This window comes from Saccopteryx leptura, chromosome 6 (genome assembly GCF_036850995.1).
Source record: "Saccopteryx leptura isolate mSacLep1 chromosome 6, mSacLep1_pri_phased_curated, whole genome shotgun sequence".
NCBI lineage: Eukaryota > Metazoa > Chordata > Mammalia > Chiroptera > Emballonuridae > Saccopteryx > Saccopteryx leptura.
Window position 1 is genome coordinate 63055964 of NC_089508.1, and position 12820 is coordinate 63068783.

Consider the following 12820-nt stretch of genomic DNA (forward strand, 5'->3'; position numbering starts at 1 on the left):
AATTCATCTGCAAAAATGTATTCTTATATTACTTAGTATTTTACATACGAACAGCTGTAAAACTACTTTTGTCCCACTCCATACATCATTTAGTATCTTCTAAACTTGGTATCAATAAATAGTTCATCAGTTTTATCTAATTCACTGCAAGAGTAGTTTTGCCAATTTAAGATTAATGTATTGTATGACAACATTTTTTTTTTTTTTTAAAGAGACAGAGAGTCAGAGTGAGGAATAGACAGGGACAGACAGACAGGAACGGAGAGAGATGAGAAGCATCAATCATTAGTTTTTCGTTGCGCATTGCGACATCTTAGTTGTTCATTGATTGCTTTCTCATATGTGCCTTGACCACGGGCCTTCAGCAGACCGAGTAACCCCTCACTTGAGCCAGAGACCTTGGGTCCAAGCCGGTGAGCTTTTTGCTCAAACCAGATGAGCCTGCGCTCAAGCTGGCGACCTTGGGGTCTCGAACCTGGGTCCTTAGCATCCCAGTCCGACGCTCTATCCACTGTGCCACCGCCTGGTCAGGCTATGACAACATTTTATTTACATTTCTAGCAACGTGAACTGGAAGAATGGCAGTCACAGCAAAGAAGACAGGGATGTGTTAATGCAATTATTGAAGAAGAAAGACTGAAACTTCTTCAGGAACATGCTACAAAATTGCTGGGATATCTCCCTAAAGTAAGTGAGATTTAACTCAAAGTGTAATCCTCATAATTTCTACTAGTGGAGAAAAACCACGGTACTGGGATTACAGAGGTCCTGGGTTTCATTCACTTCTTGCTGTTACCAGCAGCAGTGGGATCTTGGCCAGTCACTGAACATCTCTAAAATGAGTTAGTCTTAGCACATTTCTAGAAGTCTTAGTACATTTCTATAAGTCTGAGCTAGATTTATTGGATTTATAGCTTAGAGATCTTTTCTCCCCTTTCAGTGTAGGTGTTCTAAAACTAAAGTACCATAAAGCAATTGTGATACTTTGTACACCAAAGCTGATGATATACAGGAAATCTTGTAACCAGTAACACCAGTACAGCTACATGCCTGAACCAGGCTGTGACAGATCTGCTGTATAACAGGAGTTTGTGTTATAACTAGGTAACCTCAGTTTTCAGAAGTACTTCCAGAAGATAGCCAGTTTTCATGTACGTCTGAGATATATTGTGACTATGAGATAAACTGAGTTTCACCAGCCACATAAACATCTGGACTCATGTAAATGTTTCCATCCTTAGATACAGAAATTATGCCACTTGGTATTTTATTCAATTGGAAGAATCAAGTGCATATTTTATGTTTAGTCCAGTACAAAGTAAGGAAAGAGAAACACGATTAATTACTGCTTGCCCACAGGACCTTACAGTCTAATTGTTTAGCCAGGGTTAATGAATACAAAATGATGTATTAACAAAAGCCATACAGAATTAATAAATTCCGTGAAACAGACTACAAATTCTGGGAGAGTCTTGAGATTTAGATTTTTTTGTAGAGAGGTAATTGTGGAGTTGAGAAGAGCCTAATAAACCTGATATCCTAAAATGACATTTTATCCTTTAGGTCTTAATGGCCCTGAATGACCTAAATTAGTCTTTAGATCTTTGTAATTATAAGATAAGTAAATATTTAAGTTCAATTTTGTTTTAAAAAGTTTCTTACTGTAAGGGAAACCAAAGTAAAGAATTTCAAAGGGCTTGCTTAAATGGGTTAACACCAAGCCTGGATTCTTTCTTGTGAGGTTGAATGTGTGCTGATTAGCCACGGAACTGAAGTGAGAGCCAGTCCCATGCGTGAATGTGGCAAAGCTCAGACTCTTCACCCTGAGCCCTCACACTCCTGTAGGGCTCTCTCAGGACAGGGCAGCATACAGTATAGATGAAAGTCCCATTCACCCAGTCCAAGCAGGAGTGCTTGTAGTAACCAAGTAGATTCCTATGCCAAGTTCCAACACCAGAACTGATAAATCAGGAAGCCAGGTCAGTCTAAGAATATTCAGTATGTATGTCAAATCATAATTTTCATAAAATTATCTTTTTTCATAAATCTATTAAATAGATTTTATTATCTTGGAAATAACTGCAAATTTCATGTCTGTATTTGCTAGTCTTACAAGCATTTGAAGAAATATTGTGGCATTTCAAGTAACCCATAAATGTTTTTCTCGTAGGGAGTATTCAAAAAAGAGGATGATATTGATATGCTTGGTGAAGAGTTTAGGAAAGCGTATCAGAAAAGGAGTGAAATTTGTGAAGAAAAGTGATACCAAGATTTGGTGAAACCTGGATTCATTTATGTTACCACTAGATGTCAGTGTAACTTCTGTTTTACAGTTCAGTGATCGTAGGAATCTGTTGTCTTTTTGGATTTTCTAAAACATCTCTTCATCATTTATAAGTGGTTCTTTGTAAGAAAACATTTGTTTTGTGATAAAAATTAAAATTACTGAATACTTTTAACTGAAAAATTGCTTTTAGTCAAACTGTTGTTTTTGTACTGAAATTTGAAGATCTGGGTTCTACAACACACCAAATTACAACATTCCATATACAGGGTGGAACAAAAATAGGGTTACAGTTCCAAGTATACAAGAAACAGTTTATTCTTGTACTATTTTCCCTATAAACAACTGTAAATCTACTTTTGTCTCACCCTGCATGTGTATGTATATTTATATATATAGATTGCAGGCCAAACCAGTCTACTGTAAGGGAGGAGAAAACAATTTCTCTCAGATAAACTTATTTGTAAACTAAAGCTACATCTTCAGAACATAAAATATTTTTATTCAGGTACAGTTGAAAAAGAGCTAGGTCATCAGAAAATTAAATTCTGATTTTATAAAATTTTTCTTTTCCTAATAATTACATATCAATTTTGTATTCCCCCAAAAAGAGAATTCTTTGGGATTGATTTCATTATCAAATATTTTCACTGCTTATTAAGAGTAAAAATAATCAAACCACTACAATTTAATTTAAATAAAAATGTATATCCATCACACACTACTGGTTATAGAGACTAAGTGGCCCACTTAATAATTTTCCCATTCAAGTGCCTTCATAAATTCCTCTTCAGTGAAAGACAGCATCCTGGCAGCTTCGATATGCATCTGTGTTTTTAAAAAACAAAAATCACTTGTTTAATTTAGTTTTAAGAGTAAACCATACAACAAGAGGAAATTTCTAAGTGTTGTATAATATCAAATTATAAGCTCTGTTGTAGGAATATCAATAAACATATTTGAAACAGTAATTATATTCAAGGGTCAGCATATAAAAGCCTATTTGTCCAGCGGTGGTATTGTATTATACAACCTACTATTGACAGACAATGCAATAATATTTAATACCTGTGCAAAAAGAAAGGCAGACCAGGAATTTGTATCTTGTCACTACCAGGTAACTCAATAGAGACTGGAACAATAGTGGATTGAAATAAATTTTCATTCTTCTTGATTTCAAGAGATAAACCAATACCCTAAGATAATATTCTTATATATGGCGTGTTTTTGTTAGGGAGTACCCACACTGTATTTACCAGTCCCTTTCCACATTACGAATATTTGCATGAAAATACCCATTTTCATGGATGATGTGTATGTGTGTATGTATACTATATATCTTTTATAATGCATTTTATATATTTTGTGCCTAAGCATGTCAAAACAAGCATACCTAACATACAAATACTAATAAATGTTTTAGTAGAGAGGTCCAAATATCTATGATTTATTTTTGCTTTTTTTAGGGTAGACTCACCTTCTGCCTTTTTAAAACATCAATTAATTTTAATTGTTTCTTGAAACCTATCATTAATTCTCCTTTTTGTTTTTCTAGCTTCTTATTTTCTGATTTTAATGCTTCTATTTTTTTGTGTTCTTCATTTGCTATATCCTGCAAAAGAAAAAAAAATCTCATACTTTTTGCAGTCTTTTAATATAAAAAATTATAAAAACTATCACATCAGTAATAAAACCATTTTTTACCTGAAATATAAAAATTTTGGTAGATCAAGTTTTCTTTATATTCTTTGATACCTTAATGAAAGAAAGCTCAAGTCTCTCACATTTTAAAAAACATTTTTAAAGTAACAACTCAGTTCTAATTCCAGTAATAGCAAAGTAGCTTGCCTTGGACCAACACTACTGGAAAAGACAGATGTAAACTCTGGACATATTTTTAAAAACATTTGATAAGATGTAGGTGAGTAATCAATAGTAAGCAGAATGGAGGTGACATGATCCTTGAATAAATGGGAGCATACTGGTTAAGATCCACATTCAACTGGTTTCTGAGAGCACGGGTTCCTGGGTTCACAGGGGATAGACCTCAAGCCAAAAGTATCAGTCATACAGGGCTGAGGAATGAGACAGCAGGGCTGCCAGGGTGGTAGAAATTTCCGGTGGTAAATCCTGGACAGAAGGGAGTCCTCAAAATCGGCATATATATACACACCTCAAATCCTTGGCAGACATCTAAATACCATGTGCAGGAGAAAGTCCTAGGAACCCATGAAAAGCAACAACTGTGGTGTAAAGAGCTGAGTTACAGAATTCAGCCACTGCCCATTATAAGGGAGACCAGTTTGTAATCTTGGTAAAAATTCACTGGATGAGCTCCAAAGCAATTTAGATAATGCAGGAAAAGGATCACTGAATTTTAAGACAGGTCAGAAGTTAATACCAGATGATCTTATACAGTAAATCCTCACTTAACATTGTTGATAGTTTCTCTGACATTAAGCAAAATAATGTATAATGAAACCAATTTTAAAGAGTTCCTATGATGTCATCAACATTGTAACAAAACACTACTGAATGAAATGACATTTGGGGACCTACTCTACTTGGCAAAAAAGTTAATAGAAGTCTTTATACACATAAGGGAAAAAAAGTACCAGAAATAGCAATGTGGTAAATATTACACTTTTTAAAAAAATGTCTTTAAAAGATGTGTCCATTCTTTTATATTAAGCAAGAGGCAGGGAGGCAGGCAGACAGACAGACAGACTCTGGCATGCATTCCAACCGGGATCCACCCAGCAAGCTCCCTACAGGGCAATGCTCCATTGCTCAGCAACCAGGCTAACTGGAGGTGAGGCCATCACGCCATCCTCAGTGCTCAGGGCCAACTTCCTTGAACCATTCAAGCCATGGCTGTGGGAGGAGAAGAAAAAGAAGGGGGAAGAGTGGAGAAGGAGATGGTTGCTTCTTGTGTGTGCTCTGACAGGGAATCAAACCCGAGACTTCCACACGTGAGGCTGACGCTCTACCACTGAGCCAAGCAGCCAGGGCTAAAGGATAATTGAGAGTGATTGCAGAGTAGGAAGCTCCTTATTCCCCCACAGAACATCCATGGAAACACTGAATATATTTATACAATATACAGATCCATGTAGCATAGCATTTTGAGAACTCAATAGATGCCAATTAAGCTGCAGCAGTAACCAAGCAAGACCCACATACAACTAGTAGGACATTTCACTGCATTTATGCTCACCCTTTCATCTCAGCCTCCTGGTCCTATGTGGTGGGATGAAAAGAATAGAACTTGGTTGTGATGTTCTGACTTGTATGGGGGGCTGCCTGAAGGACGGTTTTTTCTGTTTGGTTGTTTTTTTTGTGACAGAGAGAGGGACAGACAGTGACAGACAGGAAGAGATGAGAAGCATCAATTCTTTGTTGCAGCACCTTAGTTGTCCATTGATTGCTTTCTCATGTGCCTTGACTGGGGAGCTCCAGCAGACCGAGTAACCCTTTGCTCAAGCGAGTGAGCCTTGCTCAAGCCAGAGGAGCCTGTGCTCAAGCTGGTGACCTCAGGGTTTTGAACCTGGGTCCTCCGTGTTCCAGTCTGACACTCTATCTCCTGCGCCACTGCCTAGTCAGGCCTGAAGGACTGTTTTCTGTCTCACCTAATGGAATGGTGGCACAGTTTAAATGTCAGGTTAGACGCTGACAGGATGAAGGAAAAGAATCACATGCTCAACTTGAGACACAAAAAAAGTATTTGACAAAATCCAACATCTGTTCATGATAAAAACTTAACAAATTAGGTTTGGAAGGAACATACCTCAACATAATAAAGGCCATACATGACAAGTACAGAGCTAACATCATACTCAACGGTGTAAGGTTGAACACTTTTCCTCTAAGATCAGGAACAAGACAAGGATGCCTACTCTTACAACTCCTCTTCAACAGAGTACCAGAAGCCCTAGTCAGAGCAATCAGGCAAGAAAAAGAAATAAAAGCTATCAGAATTGGAAAGGAAAAGGTAAAACTATCTCTCTGTGCTGATGACATTTTGTATGGAGAAAATCTAAGGATTCCATAAAATACTGGTAAATCTAAGCAATGAATTCAAGATGCAGAATACAAAATTAACATGAAAAAATCAGTAGTGTTTTTATAATCTAATAAATTATCTAACAAAAATAAAACAATCCCCTTTGCAATGGCATAAAAAAATACTTAGGAATAAATTTTACCAAGCTATAGTACACTGAAAACTATAAGATATCAATGAAAGTTGTCAAAGACACAAATAAGTGGAAAGGTATCCTGTGGTTCATGAATGGGAAGAAATAATATTGTTAAAATGTCTATACTACCAAAGCCATCTATAGATTCAATGCAAATCCCTGTCAAGATTCTGATGGCATTCTTTTTTTATTAAGAGGCAGGGAGGCAGAGAGTTACAGAAATCAAAATAGTATGGTACTGCATAAAAAAACTAGAAACAAACTTAATAGAACAGAATCAGGAGCCCAGAAATAAACCCATGCACACATGGTCAACTAATATTTGACAAGAGAGCCAAGAATATGCAATGGAAAAGTCTCTTCAACAAATGGGACTGGAAAAATTGGATATTCACATGTAAAAGAATGAAACTAGGCTCCTATCTTACATCACCCACAAAAATTAACTCAAAATGGATTAAAGATTTAAATCTAAGACCAAAAGCCATGAAACTCCTAGAAGAAAATTTGATAGTAAATAACACATTGTCATCCCATTATGTTTAAATCGACCACCCATAATGCAGTCCTGGGGTTGGAAGTTTTTCTGGAACACATCTAGGTTGTTTGTATAGTGTTGATGGGTTTTATACTGAGTTTTTCACATACCAAGTCATTACCTGAATTTGAAAAATGGCTGGCTAGAATTAGGAGACTCATCTGTTGTCCTGGAAATAAGTTTTACTTTCTACTCTTCTACTGTGTGTGCTAAAAGAGATAAAATCTACAACCAGAATGAGCAAATCCTAACATAATTGGTTATTCCATTTAATTTTCTTCAGATTCCCTTTAGAACGCACCAAATTGGAAATAAATAATACTCTAAGAACATGCTAATTACTGGCAAGTTTATAAAGACTTCCTAACTTGTTTATTTAATAACTTCTATTAATAAATCCTCATCATCATGCCATCATTGATGGCTTTTAAATATTATATAAACACAGTAAGATCATATAGTATAAACCAGTGGTAGAAAACCTGGTCCCTACCGCCCTCAAAGTGGGTGTTCCAACTTTCATGGTGGGCGGTAGTGGAGCAACCAAAGTATAAATAAAAAGATAATTTAACTATATTAAGTTGTTTTATAAAGATTTATTCTGCCAAACAGTGAAAACCTGACATAAAGTACTTGGTAAGTAATTATTATTATATGCTTTAACTTGTGTAATTCTGCTTTATAAATTTTATAAAGTAAAGTTACTCCCCTACTTTATAAATCACCATTACTGTGGAACTGGTGGGCAGTTAGAAAATTTTACTACTGACAGAGATACAAAAGTGGGCGGTAGGTATAAAAATGCTGACTACCCGTGGTAAAATATCCCACAGAAGCTATCTTAAATTCTGTAGTCACTGAAACATATGCCTCTGTTAAACATATTGGAGGACTTAACAAACATCAATTTTGTTCAGTGTCCTATTATGCTACTGATTTAATCCAAAATATCATTTTGTGTATGTAATGAGAGTGGCTCCTAATTTTATCACCCAAGCCATTGTTAAACTAAATATTGCCTTGAGGGAGAGATTCCAATGGAGCATCACTTTCAGTTTGACATACAACCCAAACTAACAGCCAGTGTTTATAGTGTACAAAATGTTTTCACAAACATTGATATTTGGGCCTTCATTTAGTCCACAGATATTTTAGGAAGTGAGTGCTAATTCTATGCCAATCATTAACCAGATACTGGGAATACCATGGTGAATCTCTCAACACTACTGTAACAGTGGTTATCTAAATATTTCAGAGCCAGAGACATCAGCATCACCTGGGCACTTGTTAAAACTGCAGTTTCTCACGCCCCTGCCCAGGCCCACTGCAGCAGAAACTCTGGGGTGGGGCCCAGCAATGTATGTGTTAACAAGCCCTCCAGGTGAACCACTGACCTGTAAAATATCCCCTTCTATTATATATTAGAAAACTGAGGCTGAAAGACGGATAACACAAACTAAAATACAAAAGAGACCTTTTCCCACATTTATCCCAAGATTAGAAAAGTGTCTGGCATATAATATGAGCACACAATAAAGATTTGTTGAATTAAATGAATGAATCTTCCAAACAGTTGTGGTATCATTCAATAACAGCAATAGCCCAAGCAGTATAATCCTAACTTACTGAAAACGTGCATATCGATAATGAATGTATTTCTTTTGAAAGAAAAATGTTCACAAGATTTATCATTTAAAAAGTATTTAGTTTTGACTCTTGCATAACAGAGGAAGTTACCAAAAGTGATCACTACCAAAACCATTCAATTTTTCTATACCTTGTTATTTTGCCTTAATTTACTCAGCTCCGATTTATACTTTTCTGCTTCTTCTAGAGCTCTGTTCAAGCGAACTTCCGTGGCACTTTGGCTAGTGGCAGCTTGTTTCTGTAGTCGTGTTTTATTTTCTAATTCCTGTAGAGTAAAAGAATTATATAGAACATTTATAAATATATAAATTTCTTCTACTGTTTTGCAACATTTTCCCTCTCTCCACACACACACACACACACACACCTCTCTCTCTCTCTCTCTGCCAGAGGCTGAGCCCTGAGTGATAGAGGTCTTAGAGAATTCTTACCCTGAATTGGTATTAGAAAAATATATCTTTAAAGATATAGTTGCAAATTAAGCTTTCAAATAAATTACTTTTTGTTTGGGCTTTTCTGACTCTTTACTGACCCCAAGATACAGTATATATGCCCTCTATATTTATTTTATAAGCAACTCTTTATAACTATAGTTATTCCTTTGGGAACCACCCAAAACATCAATGTAAGACATAAACTCATAAATGCTGTTTGTGTAAACCTGACAAAGTATAACATTAAAAAACACTTCTTAATTACACAGCATTCTACATTAGCCTTACAGGAAAATCCAAATTCTGAGCAAAACAACAGATCTTATGCATTATTTTCCACATTATCAGGGTGGGTGTATACCTGCATTCTGCAAATATTCTTGAGATGTTGTTACAAAGAATCTATAGGCCACATATGAAGAAACATGAATCTATAGGATAAACTCCAAACTCCACCATAAACTGGCATCTTAATCTCATCAATCTCATCTCCTGCCAACAATGTTACCTTTGGCTATATCAGCAGTGCTTAGATCTCTCCCAAACAACCATTGTACAGTGGTACCTTGAGTTACAAGAAGAACAACATATGATTTTTTAAAGATATGAGCTGCAACTCAGTCTGTATTTTTGTTTGAGATCTGAGCAAAATTCCGAGATACGAGTCGGAATCAACTGGTTGTGCTTCAGCACTTTTTAATGACACTTGTTTTGTCACATTTCCATAACATTTTAAAAGGCAGGCAAAAGCAAACCTCTTTGGATAGATTTTTATTCAAAAGTCCTGCAAGTGAAAGTGCCGAAAGTGCAGCCAAAAAGGCAAAAACGAGTGATGATTAAATGAAAAATACATAATGTAAAGCTTAGGTTAAGTTTAAAGTTAAGAAAGTGCATATTTTTACAATTAAATTTTTGTGGTTTCATTTTAAGTAAAGGAAGTGCAGTTTTAGTTTTGTTTAAAATAAAGAAAATGCAGTTTTAGTTTCCATTTAGTGTTAAGAAAGTGCAGTTTTAGTTTACGTGTCTACAGTGCCTGCATCCCTTCCTCCTTCCCTCCTCCTCCGCCATTCACCTCTGTTAGCCACACTCATCAGTCTCCAAGGTAAGAATACAGTACTAAGTAACATCTTTTTCTTTCATTTCATATATTTTGTTATGCATTGGTAAAGTATACATATGTGTTTCTTAATTAAAAACATGTCTTTTTTTCAGATGACGTCAGAGTAATGGCGGGGTAGGAAGCGATACCGATAAATCTCCCCCAAAACTCAACAAGATCTTCAACCAGAAACAGAAAAACCTATACTTGGAGCTTCCAGATGCTTCGCAATACACCCAAAGGTATGATTGAGTGAAAAATTGGCTAAAAATATAACCAAACCCCGAAGGAAATAGGGAGTAAGAAATGCTCCGCCTTCCTCACTAACCTAAACAGGGCGGCTTTCTCTGGTAACTGTGAATATAGAAACTGAGGCGGGCAAAGGGGGTGAATACATCCAGGCCGCGACACAAACGGCCGAACCAGGCTGTGGCACGGAGATCCAAGCCGAGGAAAATCTGATCCTGTGGCAACCCGGGCAATACAAGCTAACACTCGCGCCAAACCCAAACAAAGAAAGACAAGCGGCGCGGCCATTTTACCCGGTCTTCTGGTTGGTGCGCAGTTAGTGGGCGAGAGATTTCTTCCTAAGCCCCGGCAGTGGGTGCCCGTGTTGCCCCACGGAGAGGCAGGGTCAGAGGCCTTTCTGTGGGCCGAGGGCAGAGTCTCTGGGCAGCCCCAGCGCCCTGGGAAAGCCACGCACGGAAGGGAGTGAGAACTAATTCCAATGGTGGAAATTTTCCATGCTGCTGGGGAATTCACTCAGAGGGAAATGCGGCCGGCCTCATATCCGGGTTTGCGTGTGCAGATAGTGAATGAGAGATTCCTCCAAGTGCCTCGGCAGTGCGCGCCCGTGTTATCGCACAGAGGGGCAGAGTCAGGGGCCTTTGTGTGGGCCAAAGCAGAATCTCGGGCCGCCCCAGTGCCTTGCAAAAGCCGCGCACGGGGACGGAGCGAGACTCAATTCCAACGCTGCAACTTTTCCCTGCGGTTGGGGGTTTCACTCAGAGCGTGAGACTGCTGGCCGGATATCCTGGTCTGCGCGCGCAGCCAGTGAGTGAGAGTTTCCTCCAAGCGCCCCGGAAGTGGGCGCCCGCCTGTGTTACCGGACAGAGTGGCAGACAGAACCAGAGGTCTTTGAGTGGGCGGAAAGCCCGCCTGATTATGCTAGCAGCTCTGACTGATTGAGCCTTACCCAGAGCCCTGTGCTGAGTGGAAATAGAGTGGGGAGTTGCCAGCTCTTTGAGCCTCTTACTATCCAGGCAGAGGCAGCAGCAACCCCATAGCTGGATTATCAGGCTACTAATTGAGGAAGGAAAGACTAGGAGAAAGGCTCCAGGAACACGGACTCTCTCACTGTCGGAGCCTATAAATGCTAATGAGCTTCGACTGCCAACGAGACTAAAGCACAATACATGACATTGCCATAGAGACTTATCAACTGCAAACCTCTACCTGAGCGTGCCAAAGGGGCAGAACCCGGGGTACAGAGTGACCGACCAGGAAGAGGGAGAGAAAAGAAAAAGCAAGAAGATAACCTCTCAAAATCAAGAATAATCTGCAGACTTTATAACCTATCCCATTTTATTATATTTGTTTGTTTGTTTCTCTTATCTTCATTCTTGATACTTTTTTTTTCCTCCTCCAATTTGGCCGATTAACTCTCTACCGGTCTTACTCTCTCCTCTCCTTGAACTACACTACCCATAAGTGTTACATCTCCCATTATCTTTTCTCTTCTCTTCCTTTCTCTCTATGAGGGTTGCACTCCAAAACCCTTAACTCTCTCTCTCTCTCTCTCTCTCTTTTTTCTTCTTTTAGTGGTTCCCTCTTTTTTTTCTCTCTCTCTCTTTCTTTTCTCCCTCTATATTAGTTTCTTCTTTTCTCCTTTACATCTCCTCTCATTCAAACCTCAATAACAAACAAATTATCTTATCTGGGACTCAAACTTATGTTTGTGGCATTTTGGGGGGTTTTTACTTCACCTTTTTAACTCACTAGCAGTGCTCCCATCCCTGGCTCTCCATATTATCTAGTTCTTGTTCCACTAAATACAATAGTAATTTTTTAATTTGTCCCCCCATTTTTCTGTTGTCCTCTTAATCCTCTCATCATAACTCTTAGACAACCAACACCTAAAAGCAAATCATTTTATTCTTGACCCAAATTTTTTCCTTATTTGCTTTTTGTGGGTCCATACGCTCTTTTTTTTTTCTCTTTTTTTTTCTTTTCTTTTCTTTTTTCTTTTTTTTTTTTTTTTGCCCCTTTATTACTTTTCCCCAATTCAGGCCCTCCATCACAGGCATTGTTTGTTATAATTCACAGTCCACCACAAGATTTTCTCAAGAAAGAGGGGAGAGGAGAGGAGAGGAAAAAAGGAGGGGGGGAATAATTTCCTTTTTTTTAAAAATTTTTATTTTATTTTATTTTTCTTTATTTCATTATTAATTTTTTTTAAAAAAAACAACTCTTTTCGATTTTTTATTTTTTTTATTATTTTTTTTAAACTTTTTATTCTTTATTAAATCTCATTAATACTATCAACAAAACCACCCTCAGATGCCATTAAGGAAGAGAAAATCGAATATCATGGATACAAAAGAAAGAGAGGTAACACAG

The 12820-nt window shown here is 37.5% G+C and overlaps 2 protein-coding genes across 4 annotated transcripts in view; one reads left to right on the forward strand and one right to left on the reverse strand.

The window, feature by feature from the left end:
• The window catches only part of MNS1 (meiosis specific nuclear structural 1), a 100689-nt gene extending 97994 nt beyond the window's left edge, over positions 1-2695 (forward strand). The window contains exons 9-10 of one of the 3 annotated variants that reach the window (XM_066343240.1): positions 562-687; positions 2171-2695. In XM_066343240.1, the coding sequence (XP_066199337.1) occupies positions 562-687; positions 2171-2263 (219 nt within the window). In that variant the 3' untranslated portion in view covers positions 2264-2695. The remainder of the gene's footprint in view (positions 1-561; positions 688-2170) is intronic. The other 2 variants (XM_066343241.1, XM_066343242.1) reach the window with 2 other exon arrangements.
• A 218-nt stretch (positions 2696-2913) lies between these two features.
• TEX9 (testis expressed 9) overlaps positions 2914-12820 on the reverse strand; it is a 74404-nt gene continuing 64497 nt past the window's right edge. Inside the window, exons 10-12 of the mRNA XM_066343243.1 lie at positions 8799-8933; positions 3762-3896; positions 2914-3112 (exon numbers count right to left, since the gene is read on the reverse strand). Coding sequence (XP_066199340.1) covers positions 3035-3112; positions 3762-3896; positions 8799-8933 — 348 coding nt within the window. The 3' untranslated portion in view covers positions 2914-3034. The remainder of the gene's footprint in view (positions 3113-3761; positions 3897-8798; positions 8934-12820) is intronic.